We start from the raw sequence: 21,612 nt of genomic DNA, 5'->3' as shown, positions 1-21,612 counted from the left end.
GCTAGACCAAGAAAAACAACGCCTAGAGGAGCACACCGACCTCTTCAGACCATTGACGATTCAGGTATAGTTTCAGGTGAAAGACACGACACTTGGTTGAATTTCCACATCAACAGGGAACAGCAGCGAATAGTCGTTCTTCACGTCACACCCACCAGGGTTTATGCTAATCCTGATTTTAGAGCCCAGATTTTAGAGCAGACATTTCAAATAAAGAAACACCAATATCAAAGTTGATGGAAATCTTTATGAGGCATATTGCTCATGAAACAATCCCTTTATCTATTCTACCAACACAAACACACAGGACAGTCTGTGTCTGTACACACAACAGTTCCAGATCATTAATGGACACAAATGAGGCAACTTTTGGTTTGTCAATAAACAAGAAATGGAAGAAATGACTGATCACAAGACTGATCATGTTAAAACATAAAAACTGCATTTCTGGATTGCTTTTTGGATGTTATTATAATTTCCACACTTAAAACAATTACTTGTGCATTAGTTAACATTGGAGTCAACTTTCACGTCCTATCAATCCACATTGCAGATTTGTGCGCTTATTACTTCCAACCCATGTTTTAGAGAAAGCCATGAGGGAGGAGTTCATGTTTTCAGATGTTTTTCCAACTAAGTTTACAAGAAAAGACAGGATTGTTCAAGGACTGATCATCAGCCTAGTCAAAGTTTCATTTGTTTTTCAAATAAAGTAAAGATTGTGCATGAAGCTACATGAAATGTCAGTGACATTGGTGTAAACCCAGTAAAGTGTTGGGTGCTACAAGCAGCTTTAAAGTTTAAGAGAAACACATCTGCACAGTCCTTCACTTTATTATCGTCACTGGAAAGTAGTCATGAAATTAAGTCTATTTGGGTAAAGCTGAATTAACTAAAATCACCCAGGGTAAATATCCTAAATTCACTGCATTGAAATGCACTCACCCTTTTAGATGGAGAAGGGAAACTGGTGGAGTTAAGTTGAAAATGGCAAATCTCACACACAATAAGGGAAGACAATTTGTTCATTAAAAAAAGAAAAAAACACATCAGAGATGGTTGTCTTGTTTGGATATTGCATCAACTTCATCATAGTAGTAAAAAAAAAAAGCATAATTAATATTACTAATTGTTTATGTTATCAATTGAAACTAACAGCTTCTCCAGAAATTAAGTTATTCTGAACTTGGGGATACTGTGTGGGCAATATCAGGTTAACAACAGCCAAGAAAAGACTTGTTTAGTAGCAATCTTCATAGAAGCTCCATCTTTGTTACCATTACTTGTTCCCAAAACCCCTGAATTTATACATGAGGATGGTCAATTCCTATCTAATATTTACATTTGAAGAGGAGCCTCTGACAGCCCAATCGAGCTCCAGTTTCACAGCCAAGTAGGGGAAGAAATGCAAAAAATTTTAATTTAAAAGGAGGCATTTAACATATTGTATGCCCTCAACAACCCACCAAAAAACAAACAGCATGCATCACATGATAAGATGCTACTATGAGACCTGGCAGCCATGTTTGTTTTATAAAAAGCCCCCAAATCTCATGTGTTAATCTGGTTAATGAGGTGAGTTAACACAGTCCTGTCACGTGTTATTTAAGTAACAAAGGAACACGACTAGTAAAAAGGAAAAGGCAAAGTAACCTCAACAAGTTCTTTTATTTGTTGTAGTAAAATCAAACATCTACCTATCAGTTTTCACCACTTCAGTCCTTTTGCTCTAGTCTCTAATCTTCAGAGTGAAGGCCTGTAAGATAATGATAATGTTGATAGTCCATGTGCTTGAATGGATCAGATGAAACGACTTCTAGCCACATCTAAAACAGAGTCTGGAAGGAGGAGAGCCCAGTGTCTGTGCGATAAAACGGGAGGGAGGGGGGGTAGGTAGGTAGGTAGGTGAAAAGGAGTCAATCATGTATCAGGGAGGAGGGGGGGGGGCATTTCAGGGTAATTTGGGTGTGTCTGGGGGAGGATGAAGCGAGGGAGGGAGACGGGCACTGGATCACAGCTCCACAGGTGGCTCTCTTGAGTCGGCCAGGTCACAGGTGAGGGATGACAGGCCGTATTCAATCATGGTCATACTCAGGTTGGGGGTGGGGGGTCGTCTGAGTGATCACATGATGTAGACCTTCTCAGCCTGAGAGAAGTTGAAGACTTCTTTGGTTCTGGGGCACACCACTTTGTCATCTTGGCGGATGGACAGAAGGGACTGGAAGAGAGAGAGAGAGAGAGAGATCGTGACAAGAGGTTCATTAATTACACTGAAAAATAACCCCACACTGTATCTCTGCTATGGCAAGCCATTTTAACATTTAAAAGACAGACTGGATATGTGTTGCAGATATCAGTAATTCAGATCCGCCTAGTCCAGGGTTCCTACACATTTTAAATTTCCAAATTCCATACTTTTTCCAGACCCTAATTTCCAGACTTCCACTGCAAAAAACTCAATATCTTACCAAGAATATTTGTCTTATTTCTAGTCAAATCAAATCTCATTATACTTAAAATAAGACTCATCACATCAAAAAGTAGCTTGTTTTTAGACACTTCTTACTTCTTTCAAGCATATTTTTCGCTTGAAATAAGTAGAAAAATCTTGATAGTGGAGCAAGTTTTTTTCTTTCTTTATTACAAGCACAAAAAACTTGTTTCAAACAAATTTTCACTTGAAATAAGTAGAAAAAATCTGCCAGTGAAAGCAAGTGCAAATGGTCTAAAAATAAGTTTATTTTTAGGTGATGAGTCTTATGTTAAGTGGAAAGAGATTAATTTCAACTAGAAATGAGACATTTCGACAAGAAATAAGACAAATATTCTTGGAAAGATTTTGAGTTTTTGCAGTGTCTCAGTAAAAAGAAAAATTAAATAATTTGTGACATTTGAGTAAGTAGATGTGTATCATGTTAGTAAATCATGCAATTAATCATTTGTTTTCATTATTCTGAATGTGTATGCCATTATGTAACCAAATCATTTCCAGGAGATTGTAGCTAGGTACAATAGCGCATACAAAAATAATACTGTGAATAAGACCGAACCCAGATAAGTATTAAGATAAATATATTTCCATACAAGAGTTTCCATTTTCCATACTTTTCAAGACCTGGAAATGTATAAAATCAAATTCCATATTATTCCATACTTTCCATACTTGCGTAGGAACCCTGCTAGTCAAAAATAATATTTCCGATATCCGCAACTACATTCTTCCTATCCACAATTGTTATTTCAGATATCCACAACTACGTTCTTCCTAGGACAAATGACGTCACTTTTGCCATTCATGTGTATGGGGTTTGTCATTACAGATATCTACAATTCAGTTGCAGATATCTGCTATGTGAATTACGGATATCTGTAACTGAATTACAACTAGTACTTATTCCAGTTTGAGATATCTACAATTTGATTCTGACTAGTCATAATTCCAGTTCAAGATATCTTTAATTCACCTAAATTAAAGATATCTACATGTCCCTTTTCAGATATCTTAAATTACGTTTTGACTAGGAGAAATGACGTTGTAGATATCTCAAACTGGAATAGCCATAATTTAGTTGGATATCCGTAATTCACATAGCGGATATCTGCAACTCAATTGTAGATATCTGCAATGACAAACCCCATACACATGAACGGCAAAAGTGGCGTAATTTGTCCCAGGAAGAACGTAGTTGTGGATATCTGAAATGACAAAGTGGATAGGAAGAATGTAGTTGTGGATATCGGAAATGTTCTTTTTGACTAGGCAAAACTGAATTACAGATATCTTGAATGAAAAATCCAACTATTCAAAATGTAGTTACGACAAGTCAGAAAGACGTTGTTGATATCTACAATGTTAATTCCGGATAGTCAAACTTAGCTTTTAAATGTTAAATCCGCTTGCCATATCTCTGCTCCACAAACTCCCTTGTGCCCTTGTGGCGTACTCACGTTGTAGCCGTAGACATATCCATTAGGAAGCATCATTGGAGGGTTGTTTTCATTCATGACCTCCCCGGAGATCTTGCAGACTAGTCTGGAGTTGGCACAGTGGGCCATGGGTAGCGGCTGGGCCAGCTTGTTTAGAGATTTACTGCACACTGGGCAGTCTGGGTTCTTAGAGGTACCATCCTCCTTGTAACACTGACTGGAATGAGCATGAGGGTTAAGGTCCAACGTATTGTATTTCAATTAACACATTTGTCTCTGTATTTTACTCACAGCCGACAGAAATACAGAAGAGACCTGAAACAGAAGAGTAGGGCTGGGTTTAAAAACATTGATTTTCTGATTTATATCGATCTTCATCTGAAAGATCCGATAAAATCCTTTGACAATCTTTTAATGTACGCCATTGCACTGTTTACTTCTGGAGTGGGTCATTTTAAATAAATGTTCATTAATGTAACTGCTTTTTCGGTCAATTTAATATAAACATGAATGTTTTTAATAATACACCAGGTTAGAGAGTTCCATCTTTGTACAATTGGCAACATTAATTTTGTGAAAATCTCTTTCATAACCAAACAAATTGGTATTAAAACTGAAACATCTCCAAATGAATCAATATCGAATTGAATTGGGACCTTGTGAATGGGAATCGAATCAATTCAGTGAATCAGTAGCGATACCCAGCCCTAAAGAAGAGTGATGAAGACATAATTTAACAGACCTGAACCCACATTTAATGTTGAGCTGAATGAAGTCTTTTTAAATGTCTACCTTTCTCTATTCGCAATAAAAGTAATCCATATTTTATATTTCTTAAATAGTCTGGGGAATTAAATCCAAAAGGGCAAGACAGCCAGAGGTCTCCTTGCTTTTCACTGCCAGCAGACGCTCCAGCCTGCTTCACTTCACTGATAAACCTGAGAATCGTACTGAATAATTTACCAAATAAAAGTGAAGTTTCACCCCTCCGTCTGTTTATCTTGCCTCTGCCCTGTGTCGGTTACGTTTTAACATCAACATCTCCATTCCTGGTAGTAATGCTCGCTCACCAGAGCACAACACGTGTCCACACTTGGCAAGAGGAGGCTTGTACTGGACCATATGATAGACCTCTGATAAAGGTTTAACCTGTGTCACTGTCCCTGTACGAACAGGATAAGACAAAATATTCATGTAACAGAGTGCAGAAGGATACGGTGTCTTGATGGCAGACAGACCAGCCTGTAGGGTGATAGTAAAGACAGAGTTGTTTCCAAGCTGGTGCAGTCTGTAGTTGTCATATCGGAACTGCTGGATCAGCATCTTCCAGCGGGCTGGATCCAAAAGATCCTGATGGAACGACACAAACAGGAAGTAAAGATTAACACCAACAGACCCAGTAGTTGCTGGTTGTGAGAACGATGGTACAGCGATGTGCAAAGCAGAAAATTACATGCATACAAGAAGGAACTAATAAATGGAGAAATAGGAATCAACACCAACAGGGAAGTAGAAGATTACAGAGAAAAATCCCCTCATGCACCGTTATGATTAAGCAAATAAGCAGAGAAGAGTTGGGAAACTGTTTGTTTTTTTGTTTTGTTTTTTACAACGATTTACAATACAAGCAAATACCAGGAAATATGCAAGTAAACAACAAGTGTGTCTGGTACAAACTGAATAACACGTGGCCTACAGTGCAAAAATGGTCTAAAGTTTTCTCTTAGTTGAGTATATCATGTAATATTGGGTTGATTCAAAATTTAGAGAAATGTATGAATAGTTTCACATCAATAATGATCACAAAAATTCCAACTAATTAAATGTGATGATTAGTGAGGATAACAAGGCTCTGTATTGAGAGTTCCTGTCCTGTTCACACATCAGATTGATCCTCACTCACAGATGTTTGTTTTGAGCAAACTGTGATTAACAGCTCTCTGCTCATGCACACACACATCTGAGGTGGTAGTCAGAGTGTTTCACAAAGACATCCGACATGTAAATACAATACACACAGGATTCTTCCTGTTCAGCTGTGTGCTACGGTGGTGGCAAGTCTAATCTCATTAGGTTTTCACACTCAAGTCATGTAAAAGAAAGTGAGGGTGTAATTCAATATTTGTTTTCAAAGATGAACTGATCCTGAGTTCAACAGGAAAATAACTGTGATTATTATTTTAGCTATAAATATGCTGGCCGGGAACAGTGCTATGGTCGGGCTGGCACATGGAGCTGGCAGCAGTTTAGCTAAATCTATCTACCTTGCTTGTGGAAAAATTCAAATGTTTTTGCTTTTTTTTTTAGCTAAAATATTATTGGATTGACGCCATAGTAGAAATGTTTTTCAGAAAAACTTCTGTCTGGCATTGAAAATGAAAAATATCAACAGTGCTCCAGACAACAGCTGCACTTAGGCAAGTTAAAGCAGCACAGGAGCAAACAGTGTAGGACTTTCAAATAGAGAAGAACGGCCCTCTAGTGGTCACTCTGTGGCTACAGCACTGTGCTGCTTGATCCCTACAAAGCTCCACTGACACAGATTCAGTGGTGGATTACTGTCAATAAAAGGTTTAGGCCATAAACAAGTGGGTGATGTTTAGTTTTATCCACATTGAGCACATGTGGGTCATGTTGTTCATCATGCATACACACAACTGCAATGAGTTATACTACAGTGTGTAACCACTGGGGAGGACATTTCAGCAGACTGGTCCGTTTCAGGTCTGTCAGTGACCTCTCCATGTGAGAATAGTAGATAAACACTCATAAACCACAGTATTAAACATGTGTGAACGGGCTCTGACCATATAAAGTCTGATCCATGTCACACGTAATCTATATGTACTGTCTAGAGCTAGACTGCAGCTCTATGTGCTACCTACTGCTGTAACATGTTATGTAAAAATGTCATAAGTAAAAGAATGCTATATCAAAATGTAAAAAAGAAAAAACAAACGAAAATATTATGATATGATCTGCATACTACCTATTGCTGTAACATGTTATGTCAAATGTCATAAGTAAAAGAATGTTATATCAAAATGTAAAAAAGCAAAAACAAAAGAAAAAGATTATGATATGATTATGAAAAAGATTTTATTCTGTGGGTAATGGGGGCGGGACTAGATAAGCTTTTGCTTCTCCCGCTTTCCCTTTCGGCCATGTGTATTGTATTATTTGAACTAAGGTGAAGTGTGATGATGATTATTTAAATTGACATGCCCGAAATAAACAAATTGATTGATTGATTGATTGAACTTTAGGCACGTTTCCACTGCGGGAGTTCCTGGTAAAGAGAGGGGGTAGGAACTTCTTACTCGGCCCCTCTCAGCTGCCGTGTCTCCACTGCAGACCAGAACCCACCAGACTCTTGCGGCGACATGCAACAGCTTTGCGTAAGCATCGGGTAATCATTGTGCAGCAGTTTTTGTTTTGTTTTGTTTTTAACTGCTCTTGTTGTTGCGATCGTGTAATTCTCTGTCCACTTATCATATGTATTTTACTACTACTACCATCATATGTCTTTTACTGACTTATTCTCTTTTTTCCGGCCATGTAGACACTTTTATAAATGACGCTGGGTTTACAGTTTTTCTCAATTGCCAAAACACTAAACCCTGTTGTCTGAACCAAATTCTCAGTTGCCTGAACCCACTGATTGAACCAGTCACTTCTTTTGGCAAAACCATCAGCACTTTTCACCTGTTTAGACACAACTTACCAACACATTTTCATTGTGATGCACCTGTGTTGCATAATGCTGAGCACAGGTGGCAAAAGTCAAACACAACTAAAGCACGGGTGTCACCGGTTGAACACAACAACTCAAAATTGATCACACTTATGTCCAATGATGTGAGGGCACATATACTGTAAGCTAGTTCAGGATGAAGTCCTGTGGCCTGATCCAGTACAGAGAAATGATGCTGTGGCTGAGTTGTGCACTTCTCATTTGTTTTTTTTTTGTTTGTATTTTTATCTTTATTTTTACGTAGGCCTACAAGTGCTAAATGCACAAGATTTCTGTTTGTTTTTGTACTGTACAAGTGCTACATGTAAAATGCACATGTTTTTTATTTTGCAAGATGAGATGATGAGAGACGACAGGGTGAAGGAAGAAAGGATGAGGGAGGGAGGGAGGGATGAACTGGGAAGAAAAAAGAAGAAAAGGAAAAGGGGATGACATGGATGTGGGGAGGGAGGGAGGAGGGTGAAAGAAAGGGAAGGAGAGAAGTGCTAAATGCACAGGTTTTTTGTTTTGCAACATGCATTTAGCCTACAATGAACGATAAACATTTAGGCTATTTCTACAGCTTCATGTGCTGAGCTTTGTGTTTTCTATTTTTCTATGTAGTGTTGATTGACTCGGGGCACGATTTGACAACATAGTTCAGTTTTGGGCACAGATTGAACTGTTTTGAGGTGAAAGTTTGGTTTTGCAAGAAGAGTCTGAGGTTTTGTGAATGTAGCTTGAAAATTGGGGTTTGTGTTCACAGTTTAGAGAAACTGAGAGAAGCTTTCGAGAAATGTGTCTTAGCAATCGAGAAAAACTGTAAAAGGTGCGGCTCATTCCGGGGCTTTCTCTTGACGTCACATCCTGCTTTGAGTATGACCTATCGGCACCGTGTAAATCTCAGGCCCCACCCGGGAGCTTTTCGGGGCCGATCTGAGTACCTACCCCCAGACAGGGACTGTTTTCAGCCCCGTAAAATGACGTGAAGTTCCTGCAGTGGAAACGCGGCTATTTACAACAGTTAGACCATGGGTGTTACCTTGTATGGGGAGATGTGTGTATCTGATGGGAAGGCCAGCATTCCCATCACCTGCCGAACCTCATCCAGCTGTCCGCCCTCTGCTTGGCTGAAGTGTTTCCTTGCATGTCTGACACAGACAGAGTCACAGCATCAATATGTGTACACGTGTGTAGTTAAAGTTTGGCTGCGGCTGGTGGAAGGATTTAGGGTAAAACGGTTCATACCTGACTGCATCCATGCGTTTGTTTTGTCTGATGAGCTCGATGAACTCCTGGATTCTCAGACTGAACTCAAGACAGCTCTGCCATGGAAACAGATAAAAGAGGACACGATGTTTAAACCACTTCAATCATTATGCTTTGTCTTTTATGAACCTGGGACACTGTTGCATGCAGTAAACTGAGGTCTTTTATAGCTGCAGTGGTACTGGCGGTTTCACCACTGCATTTAAACACTGTGTTGACCAAATGGTTTGTGGACTGAGGAAAAAATATCCTACTGCTGTTTCCTGTTAACGAGTGCTGTTAAAACCTGCATGCAGTTGGCCGGTGTTGGTTTACTAATCTTCTTGTGACCTGATTGGAAAATTCACAAATGCTCAGAAATAAACAAAAACAACAACAAAAAAACACTCTGGGCAACCTTTTTAACCGTCCAGTACAATGTTGACTCTAGCAGCTGACTGGGAAGATTATCATGCGTTCCTGCAAGTCTGAACTCTACTTAGTACTTTCTCCTTTAATGGGATAATCCCAGGATTAACACTTTAACCTGCTGCCACAGTGAGCGGGGCAAAACACCCAGGACGAGTAATTAAATCTTGACATGTCCGTCCTTCATGATAGGCAATGTTACAAGGCTGGTTACTGTAGTATTTTATATAGAAAACCAGCAGTACTTGGCCACACATTTCTTTTTCTTGACTTTTTTTTGGTTGGTGAGGGACATGGTATGAAATTACCTTCATAATAATAGTACTGTATTTTCCGGACTATATGTCGCACCGGAGTATTAGTCGCATCTGTCAAAAAATACGCACGAAGAGGAAAAAAACATATATAAGTCGCACCGGTTTATAAGTCGCATTTATTTTTCAAACATTTAATTAATAGCCGGGTCTCATATAATGGCCGGGGCTTTGTTTACATGAAAGGCCGGAACCAAATAGCCTACTCCAGGCCGTGTCAAAAAAAGAAAAAGAAAAAAGAAAAACAACTCCGTGCCCTGGAGCAAACTGAGGAGGATATAATCAGAAACTCTTTGTGGACGGTCTGTGAAGACTGACGGGAGCCGACCTCTCCTCTGCTTCAGGGAGGGACTGCCTTGCACTGTCGGACCTGGGTTTCTGGTCCGTGTCCGGAGCTTGGTCGGGACCGGAGCAGAGACCGAAGACGGGCCGCAGAACATGCTGTGAAAATACTCTGAATTGACTGGGAGTGAAGCGCTACAGTGCAACGGAGACAGGTCCGACAGTGCGTGAGGAAGATGAAGATGAGCTAATGAATGAGGAGGGATTTAGAAATAAAAGCCTCACTTCCCTCTTGTGGTCATAGCGTAGGCTATATTTTGATATATAAGTCGCTTCTGAATATAGGTCGCATGGCCAGCCAAACTAGGAAAAAAAACGTCCGGAAAATATGGTAATAATAATTCCTAATGCTAGAAATTTCTTTCTAAAATAATTTACCTTCATCTTGCGGAGGCGAGACTTATTGTCATGGCACCAGGCTAAGCAGGTGGCCGTCTCCTGCCTCTCAAGAGACTCTTCTACCTCCTTAGCTGTGAGGAACATCTCAATGTTCACCAGATCCTGAAAATACAAGAGAGAGTAAGTGTTAATGGGAAAGAGGCATGCCAAAAACTTAAAGGGGACCTATTATGCTTTTCCAGCTTTTCAGACTTTTCTATATGTTTAAAATGTCGGATAATGGTTCTAGAGGCCGTGGAAGTGTCATATCCTGAGGTTAATGCATTTGGAGGTAAACCCTGCTAGATGATTGGGATTTCTCTGCACACCTGTTAACACTCGGTTGAGCTGAGTTTTTTTTGACATGAGCTCGCGTCTACGTCGATGCGTGCCGGACTCCCCTACATGGTCATGCCGAGGTCTCTGCTCCAGCCGGCCCCGCCTCCTCCCATGCTGCTCTGCTCTGTTGTGCCTGGGGTCACCGCGGAGAGCGGAGCGGACTACTTCCTGCTTTTTCCCTGCATGTTTTAGCGCTGTCGCGCCACTTTACTGAGTTTTATTTAGGAGTTTACGCCGACGTTTCATGTAAGTGAAGCTGTACCTGTGTGAGGAGCGACGTACCGCCGGGGCGACGTTGTTCGCCGGACCGACGTAACGCTGGACCGCCGCAGCACCGGAGCTCCGGAGCTCTGAAGCTCCAGCGGCGCCTCACACAGGCAGAGCCCGTCTGCAGGCCTCCTTGGCCGGGCAGGCGTCCGTGCTCATCGCGGTAGAGAAAACCCTCGCTAATAAACATACCCGCAGGTTTTTTAGACGTTTACCGCCGTGTGGTTAGTCTATTTAGCAGAATGTTGGTCTCATTGATGAAATCTTGTGGCAGTTGAATTAGTTTGAATGAAAAGTGAAGCTGTGAGAAGGAGGAGGAGAGGAGGAGCAGTGCTGCTGTAGTCTATGTGCACAAATCACCACATTTACATCAATAAATAACTGTTTTACAATGAACTGACCAGTCTGCATATATTTTTAATTTATTTTATATATTTATTTTTGCATTTTTATATTACATGTTACATGGTTACAGTAGCCTACATATACCATCTTTGGTCATGGGCACATTTCATTACACAATGTAGACTGGTCAGATGCAGACTGGAGATCTGGCAATTTGCCTACTGCAGATTTAGCTTTTGTTTGCATGCTACATTTTGGCCAAATCAGTAGGCTATAGGTACTAGTAGTAGACATCGTCATGGTAACACAATGCTGAGGGAGTGGTTCATTTGCATTTAAAGGGAGGGGCCACTGAAACAGACCGTTTTGCAGAGCCCTGTTTTTGAGAATGCTGTGATGTTTGATCTTTGGGGTATTTTGACCAAAGCACGTCACAGACATGTCTTTAAGACACCCAGGAACTATTTTAGTTTGTGCAAAAAGGAGCATAATAGGTCCCCTTTAAGATGATAAACAACACAAGTTAAGCACTGAAGTGAACAGAGGATTAAATTCAGAAACAACCTGTAAGCAACGGATTAAAACTGTAAGTTTGTTATGACAAGAAACTTATCAAAAAAGCCAACTGGTTCACTTTAGGACGAGACAGCTCTCACTCTAACACACAATACAAGTGAAACCAAAGTTTGTGTGTCGACCAAGGTCATTAAGTATTATGTCTTTCAGCGTTATATGAACAAAGGAACTCCAAAGTCCTCTAAGTGACCTTGAGAAAACACTTAAGACATTCACCTCTATACCGCTCTGCCTGGCCAGTTTAACAGCTGTGTTGTAGTAGCCGCAGCGCAGCAGATGCTCCACCATCATGCGGTCCATGCGTTTCTTCTTCCACAAGTTGACCGAGGCCGGCTGGTCGCTGCTGTGCTCCTTCAAGTGCTCGATACGACGCTTGCACAGTTTGGCGCTCTCGTCTTCTGCTTGGATAGACTCTGCGGCCTACGGGACACACACAAGAAAAATAAAAAGATGTTTATAAAAAGGTGACTGTGCAGCATTTGCAACAGAACTACAACTTCAAATTAGAGTTTATTTATCTATACTTATAAAACTGTCATAACTGCACTTTGAATTGTTGGATTTACTGTGAAAAGACACTCTGGTTATCTTGTGTGAAAGATAACGTTAACTAAATAAAATCAGACTGTATTCATAACAGGTCATTTCAACAGGCAGAAGCCCATATTTTTTGTAAACATTAGGCAATACAGCTGACTATTACAAACTGATCTAATAACCTGAGCATGGCTGTCCAAACACTGAAGCCAAACCACAAGACTAACAGCTGCTTCCTGTTCTGTGGATTAACTGTTATGTGGTCGAGGCAAATTGGTTGTCATAACCACAAAGGCTATTTGATGTGACAAGTATCTCCTGGACAACATGCTGGCACAAAGTAAAAAAAAAAAAAAAAAGACCCGCAGGAGAGTGTTTTGATCACTTGTTTTCTGGCTCTTTAAAAAGGACTTGGTGCAAAAAACCAGCCAGACAGCATTCCTCTGCTCACAAACAAGGCCACGGTCCTGCTATTATAAAGAAACCACGGCCATAATAAAGTGCTTTTGTCAACAGGGGCGAGTGATGTGGCTTTCAACAGTTGGCTCCAGCTGGAGGGGGATCTTCTTTGTAGATCGCATAGTGCCAGCAGCATGTACAGGTACTAGGGCCAAAACAAGAGGTTTCTTTTTTTTCTGCCTCTAAATACACAGTGTTTTAGATCCAAGTCTTTTCATGTACAATTGGGATTTCTTGGGTTTTGTGCACAGATGGATTATTCTGTGATACCTCCATCTGCTAAAGCCCTGGAAAATAACCTCCAATGTGGTTACTGTTTTAAAAAAAACTGGCATCAAAGTGCAGTATTGACAAAGCAAACAGAGCTTTAAAAGACAACACATGACTGTTGTGATAAACCTTCCACAAACAAAGCTGGTAGAGTAGCATTCGCCAACAACGTCAAAGCCAACTTTTTAGTCGCCTCCGACTTATCTCTGTAATCACTTTTTTTGTTCAAGAGAAAAAGAGAAATGAGAAGATAGGACAATGACCAAAGCCTGTATTTTATGATCAGCTTTACTGGGACACAAAATAAACAACCACAGGGATAGAGAGACAGACGATGTCAAAAGCCCTGTTCACTGAAATGGCCTGTTTGTCTTATCTCTCTAATCATTTCTTAACAGAAGGTGGTGGTAGAGTTCAATTTTCTGGTTTGCCAAGTAGTAAAAGAGAAATAAGGAAAGAAAAGGAAGAGATTGAAGTGTTTTTGTTTTTCATTTCAGTGTGAATAGCAACTCTCTGGGGGAAAATCTGTTGAAGTAAAACTTTACATGAGGGTAGGAGTGTGTGTGTGTACAATACATCTGCGTCCCTCACCTTCCTCTTCAGGGCGCTGAGTTTCTCCACCACCCCATCCAGCAGTGACACCACAGAGTCGACCACTGGGAAGCTGCTCAGGGTTTTCTCCAGCTCTGCGACCACCATTGTGACGTGACTCGTCTCCCGGTCGATGTTCTTCTGAGCCGCTCTGAAGCGTTTGTTCAGAGTCTCGTAGGGGACCTGCGAAGAAGAAGAAAAGGCCGTTGGACGTTTAGTTTTTACCTTTGTGTGTGAGGCTTTGAGCTTTGGCACAGAGAAAACACGCAGCTCAGTACAACTTTAAGTTTAAGTGTCATAAAGGCTCACCACTACCAGTACCACACCCATATGAAAATTACCCCCTGGCTTCAGACTCTGATTTGTATTTTGAAAAAAAAAAAAGAGAGAAATTTGTGTAGATAGCTGAGCTGCAATGGACCATGACATGTACACATTCTTCCATATTTAGAGAGTTAGCCTACCACCACATAGAGAAAGAGAAGTACTTTGCATAGATATCCTGTCTTGGATGGACTACAGAGACCAGTGCACACACAAGCCAACATTTCCCCCCTGCTGTTAATGTGTCTTGACAGTGGAATGAGCTTAACATTATACTTTGCAGTGTGCTCTGTGATGCCCTCTGAACTGTCTAACACAGCCCAACTTCACGATATCTATAAAACCAGCAGACTCCAGTAACTCATTCATAGACACAAGTAAAGTATAAATCAAAAGTCAATTGTCAGCCTGCATCAATCACGTCTTTCTTGATGCTGCTATCTACTGAGTGTTTGTTAGTATGGCTGTACTTATAATGCATCTTACCTGGACTCAACATGATCCACTTAATCCTGACTAATTCTGTTCAAGATTTTCCTAATACTTGCTATGAGAATATCTTTTTAACCAGGCTTCATAATTATTGATTATTTTATTGTTGGCTATGCCCCAACTGTGAGCACTTTTTAAAATCCAGGTTAAAAACATTTCTCTTTTCACATGCTTATAGCTGAGCTCTTTTAAGAACTTAAAACTTTACCTATTTTCTTTTATTTTACTTTTATTTGCTCTTGCTTTTAACTCTGTTTTTAGTGTTTTGTTTGTTTTTATTCTGTCTTATGCTTCTTTTTTTAATGTTTTGTCTTTATGTAAAGCACATTGAGTTGCCTTGGTATGAAATGCGCTATATAAATAAAGATGCCTTGCCTTGCCTATCAGCCTTTTCACAGTTTATGGTCTAATAAACTATCATATTAGCAGGCAAAACCTTAGCATCTACTATTTTTCACCATAACAAGTAGAAACACTGTTCCCTTGCCCACATGTCTGGTAATATTTGATATCTAAAATCAATGTAGGCTCTTTTGAGAATAATTCAAAAACCTCAGAAAAGGACCAACTGGTGTAGCATGTAGTAACAGTATTTTTATGTTTGGCTGACTGTGTAGCCTACATGAAGCAGGATGAAAACATTTAAAAAGAGCAACAATGAAGCATTCATAAACCACATCCTTATCATACAGGAACATTTTCACTATATTCATCAAGATCTAAATCTGATTAACCATGGTACAGTGTTTTTCTCCCGCTTACGACTGCAACACAAGATGACTTTGCAGACACCTGTGAACCAGCTTCATGAGACCATTGTGGCTCATTCTCTGACGTGTTGCATTATAAAAAAAAAACTAGTCGAGCTTTGATCCTTTGAGATTGTTTTTCTCTCTTTTAAGATAGAGCCAAGTGCATTTCTCAGATCATGAAGACTGAGGGGGGAAATTATACAATGCAGAATGATAGAATAAGCAATGCCGTTGCTTGGCTGCAATGTGGGAGACTCATTTCCGATTTTGCAGAATTAAAACCCAGAACAGGATCCTGCTATTCAGATATTTAATTGTACCACAGAGCAGTTTTGCATGCACTGGTAAATATTCATTATTGTCCCGTTTGCAGAAACAGAGGGCTTATTCTGCTCCAGAATGTGTATAGCCTCTGTATGAGAGGGAAAAGATGGATGAGACATTGGCTTTACGTCAGTCTCTCCGGCATTTATTTTTTCCTCACGGCCACATCAATATCAGAGTTTGCCACAGACACGTTCGACTGGTCGGTGTCTGACCAGTAAATGCTGAGATTCTGGTGACACGATGGGCCAAAGATCAACAAATCAACTCATGAAATAAAGGAGCTAGTCAGATAGCTGATAGCAGAGCTGCAATCACCACCAATTCTGTTTATTTCTTATATTTCTGGTGTATGCAAACAAGTGGGATGAGGCTATGCAGTGTTATAGACCTCCAAACCACAGAGGACTGGTAAACTGGCACGTACTAATCCAGCTTCTTCCAATTCCTCATCTTCTGGTATCTGCCAATATGATGGATAATATCTCTGGATGTACCAGGCTATTACAGAACTTTTAATCTACAACAATGAGAATCTATCAGGTATTTAATTAACTGGAATAGCAAATCACAGACATCGTTGTCAGACATGGATAGTTAATCTATCTAATCATTGTTGAAATTAATTTCCAAGATAATTCACTACATCCTGATATTGATGGTTTTCTATAAAATGGTGAATACCAGATATCATATACGATCTCATGCCATTCATATTTTTAAATCTCCCAATCTTCGCCCCACAGAGATTTGTCCAAATAGAGCTGGTGTGACAATTGATTTCCTGAAAAAAATAATAAATATTCCCTTTGAATATCACATGCTACTACTGCTAATATGTGTTATGGTTTCATTCTTTTCCATATGACCTTGATTAGCTTGACAGTGGACATGTAATTCAGCCATGACCACATTTCAGGCTGCTATTGTAGTGCCCATGCTGACATTGTGTGAGTGCTTGTCTTTCATGATTTGATGGAAAGCTACTCATTCCTAGAGACAGTGACAAGCCCACTCCCAGCAGCACACATTACTCATTAATGATAATCAGAATACCAATAATCATTACACAGCGGAGGTAATTTAAATAAGTCTGAGCGAATAATGTGGACTCACCTTGAAATACAGACACAATATCTTTGATATTCACGTATTGCAAAGTCAACTGAGTGCTGTGTGGGCCTGTGCCTTTTGCATTCAGGCAGATGATTAACAAACCTCAGGCTAAAATGCTATGTTAAGTGGCAGCACATGAATATATGGGTTACCATTTGCTTATGGCAAACAATACATTGACCTGAGTGTGACAAATATACAAATACATCCTCAAGGACATAATATCCAACACATGCTGTATTTTATTGGCAATGCAGATTAGCAGATTCCTCAGTGTCTGTGTCAGGCATCATTATTATAATTCTTCTCAATATAGCTGCAAATGTAATCAACACTGCTCTCCCCCAGCTGTAGACTCCCATTTGATGCCAATTATAACCATCACTCCTGCCTTAAAATGGTGCCCATCATGTATCATCATTTTTTTTTTTTTTTTTTACACTGCAGCATCCAAGCTAAGACAGACAGACACATCCCCCTCCAAAAAAACCACAGCCAGCCACATCTTAACATCGCCATCAAAGCTAAACGCCACGTTATATCCATCATGGCATCAGTATCCCACCATTTAGTCATCCTCCACACACACACAAAAAAAAAAAGAAATAGCTGTCAATGCATTTGCTACTCACAGCCAGCCAGCCGCTGCTTTATACGACGACGCTTTCTGTCTTTCTTTCTTTCTCACCCGAGACAGCTGAGCACAGGGAGCAGCCCGGACCCGTGTCGGCTGCTCTCGGTCTTTTAGCGGCGGTGTCGCAGTAACGTTGTGTGCAATGGAGGACCAGTGCGTGTGTGCGGCGGCGGCGGCAGCAGCGGACTGTGATTTCTCTCGCTGGCCATTTTGAAGAGCTCACACACAGGCAGCAGCGATCTGATGACACTGCGCTAACACTAACTAACACGCCGCCGGGCTGCCTGCCTGCCTGCCTGCCTCCTCCCTGCCTCTCGTAGCGGGGTTACGGGACTGGATCTGTATCTGAATCTCCCCCCTACGTCCGGTGATGATCTTCTTCCAGCCGGCTAACAATGAATCTGCATGCTCGGCGTTTCGTGTCTTTTTTTTTTTTTTTTTTTTGGAAGGGCAGGCTATAAATTAACCATTCAAGACTGATAATATGCTTCTTTCTTTTCTTTTTTTTTTACTGCCACAGCTAGCTAGCAGGCCAATCACGTCAGCGTGGTTATTTCATTGAGCACCCATGTTGTTGTTTCATGTTCATGTTGGTGGAACACTTGGAATCCATCTCCCAACTGAATTTAACTGACAAAAACGGCCTCGCGTCCAGCTTCATCTTAACCGTCAACGTCAACCGTCACATGAACGTGTCACCACCGTTTAGTTTAAAAATAATACGTTAACGTTAACTAACTGACATTATCCTAACGGCTGTGAAGGGGAGCACCTTGTCAAAAACAACAGGCTTTTTAAACTTGAGCTAACATCTATTTCTAACTAAAGGCCTTCGACAACACTCAACGCCGATAAAAATCGCCTATTGAGGCAGTGAACACGCCAGCAAACCAACAATTAGACATTATTATGATGCAACAGATCAATATTAACTGTCAAATGTGTCAAACAAGGGGTATTTTAGTGGGACGCTGCTACATGGCTAAGCTAGCCCAAGCTAACGTTAGCCTCCCTGTCAAGCTCGCTCGCTGCCCTCGCTGTCTAATGTGGCTCCTTTATCCCCGTTTTTCCTTTGAGCACCGAGCGCATCGTGTGTTTTCAGCGTCACGGCAGTCGTTAGGCTATCGATATATGCCAGTTATTGTTTTTGTTTACCTTCAGGGTTGGATATTCTTGGACTTTGAGAGCCATGGACAGTTGAGATGCTGTCTCTTGCACCGCCATCTTGGTTTTGTGGTTTTTCTTGTGGTTGTTTGTGTTTTTCTTTTTTTTCCCCATCTGCTCAGAACGGCCTGACTCCCTCACTACCGCCACCTGGTGGGACGGTGTCAGCACGGCAGGACGTGTGGGCTGGGGATGAGGTGCTCTGCATAAGACTTATAGATGCTTTGTTGATTAAAGCATGTTTTATTTATATAAATTACAATATCAATTTGACTGCAGTTCTAGATTAAGTTAGGCTACTGATTATTTCAAGTCAACTGGACTTTCTTTCTGTCTTGAGGACGTTTGGCCCCTTATCCAAGTGGCTTCATCAGTTTGTGTAGCCTAGACTAGACCGGCTAGTCTATAAGGGGCGAAACGTCTTCAAGACAAGAACGAATAAGTCCAGTTGACTTGATTCGATTGCCTAGGGATGCCTTTGACCTGGACAAATTAGAATCTGCACAGACATTATTTCCATTATTGACTTAGGGCCTATCTGATTATTTTCTTGATCAATAAACACATAGATTTATCTGTAAAACATTGAGAAATTCCCATTATAAAGCCCATAGTTTTCATATGTCTGATAAAAAGTCCAAACCGAGGGCCCTCTGTTAAGATGAATAAAATATGTAGGGAATAAACAAGTCAATCAGTTAATTTTATTGCCTTCACACCACAGGTTATGTTTTTGTCTGTGTCTTGATTGATTTGCTTGTCACCAGGATTGCACAAGATGTACTCAAGCAATTCACACCACACCTTGGTGCACGGAAGAACCCGTTAAATTTAGGCGTGGACCTGATTAAACGGGCGCGTCTGAGAATTGACCTTTTCCTTCTATTGTACGAGTGAGACAGACATGGGTAGGACTGTTTGGCGTTGGCAGAGGTTTTCACTTTACTTAGAGCCATCCTAGTGAATCAGGTTCCCTTGTATTTCCTAAGGCTACTGTATCTGAGCATAATGAATCACTCTTTATATTGATCTATAATCCAACACGAGTAGATTCTTTGTTACTCTAGGACAACGCCTCTGATTTCTCTGTATAAACTCTGAATTATTAGATTTCACGTACCAGGCAGAATGGATGGACTGGATCAAATCAGCAATGAAACAATTGATGTTGATGATAAAACAAAATGCAAAAAGTTCAAATGTGAGGACATGGTGTTTTTTTTTTTTTAGTTTGGTTTAACGTTTTGGATGATTGGGTGAAAATATGTTTCTGATATTTTAGAGCTGACAATCAAAGATATATTAATTACACAATAATAATATAGCCCTGCCATAAGGGGTAAATACTGGTACAAACATTCCCATAACACTACAGATGATATGGGCCTATAACCCTTCAAAATAAAGTTGCAATTTATGAGTGAAAAGAAGCACTTATGTGTAACATGCAATGACAGTCATTACTAAATGTTACAAACAAGAAGACGAATCATTTTAGTGAACAAACTTTAATGTGGAGAAGTTCAGGAATCCAAACCATACATGGAAATTGTATATGAGCACATTTTATCATTACAATATTTTATTCTACTACTGATAAATTAAGCAGTTTGAAAAACAGAGAGCGCCCTCTAATAGGTATCTATCATGTATCATGCAGTTAAAGCACATATTGTGTCATTTTTAGTCTTGTTAAATATTAAAAACACATATTACAGTCCATATGAATCCCCCCCTTACACCCCGTTCCATATCATGGCCACATTTCTTTTCCTGTGTGAGTGAGAGCGCCCTCCCCCCAGCCACAGCGAACATATTGCCATTGGCTGCTGTCCAGTGCTGAAGCGTGCTGATTGGCTGGCAAGAACTGTAATCGCTTACAATTGGCCCATTATCTGCTGCATGCCCCACATCCCCACACCCCCCACACAGCTTTGGAACAAAGTGGAACAGTGGACACAGAGAGAGGAAGGTGATGCAAGGTTTGTGATGTATTTTTGGCCCCATATCGAGTGCTTCCTGTGTGTCATTTGTGTGTGTGTGCGTGTGTATGTGTATGTGTGTATGTGCCTGAGTGCGTGTCTATGTGAGTGTTCAGATGTGTGATAGTAGCGGCTGTGCTGCAGTTAAGAGGAAATAACTCTGTGCCAAACCAAATAAGAGGGGAAATGAAAGTGTGTACTTAAAATACCAAGGGCTTGCTTGTGTGCAACTGTATGCAGATATGAATGTGTTTATTTTTGTTTATGTGTGTATAGCCTACAGTGTGTGTGTCTGTGTGTGACAGGAGGAGCATTGTTTATTAATGAAGAACTTGGCAGAGAAACGGGGATCTCTGCCTCTTTAAAGATGGATTTTGCCCAGAGTGGTTGTTGAATGTTGTTGGTGCAATTCACTGAATCTAGAAAGACGCTTCTCTAACGGACTCTTGGCTCCACATTGTCATTCATCTTCATCTTACAGTAAATAACGATTTTCTTTTCAACGTCCGAGATCGAAAAGTTCTTTATAACTCATCACCCCGATGATGATATCCCAGTTTCTTTACAGCACAGCAAGCGAGAATTAGGAGTCTATAAGCTCAACCATTGTTTCTCTGAAGACTTTTTATATGGTGGAATTCATCTGAGATCACAGGTGTACGAAATAAAGTGGAACAATTAGCAGTTTAAACAATATTCAGAGAAAGTTTAGCGCAAAAATGCCAAACATCAGTACTATTACTGTACAGCTTCATATATTTTGAATTACCCTCCTTGGGTGTCAGACTTCTTGTCCAGACAAATCACAACATCTTAACTTTTAGTTTACTGAACACACATAAGGAACACACACTGCAAAAACTCAAAATCTTTCCAAGAATATTTGTCCTTTTTCTTGTCAAAATGTCTCATTTCTAGTCAAAACTAATCTCTTTCCACTTAAAATAAGACTCATCACCTAAAAATTAACTTGTTTTTAGATCATTTTTACTTGTTTCAAACAAAATTTCACTTGAAATAAGTAGAAAAATCTGCCAGTGAAAGCAGCAGTTTTTTGTGCTTGTAATAA

The 21,612-nt window shown here is 40.3% G+C and overlaps 1 protein-coding gene across 1 annotated transcript; it reads right to left on the bottom strand.

Annotated features, from left to right (window-relative positions):
* Positions 1-282: 282 nt before the first annotated feature.
* maea (macrophage erythroblast attacher, E3 ubiquitin ligase) lies at positions 283-18,644 on the bottom strand. Its single transcript, XM_083980342.1, has 9 exons — positions 18,553-18,644; positions 13,756-13,938; positions 12,115-12,318; positions 10,372-10,494; positions 8,909-8,985; positions 8,703-8,811; positions 5,144-5,277; positions 3,949-4,144; positions 283-2,218 (listed from the first exon to the last, which is right to left on the bottom strand). Exons 1-9 carry the CDS (start codon positions 18,619-18,621, stop codon positions 2,123-2,125), a joined length of 1,191 nt encoding a protein of 396 aa, XP_083836468.1. The 5' UTR covers positions 18,622-18,644; the 3' UTR covers positions 283-2,122.
* Between the last annotated feature and the right edge of the window lie 2,968 nt (positions 18,645-21,612).

This window comes from Trachurus trachurus, assembly GCF_905171665.1.
Source record: "Trachurus trachurus genome assembly, chromosome: 10".
Lineage (NCBI taxonomy): Eukaryota > Metazoa > Chordata > Actinopteri > Carangiformes > Carangidae > Trachurus > Trachurus trachurus.
The sequence above is the reverse complement of the archived record's forward strand: the minus strand, read 5'-3'. Positions and strand labels throughout refer to the sequence as shown.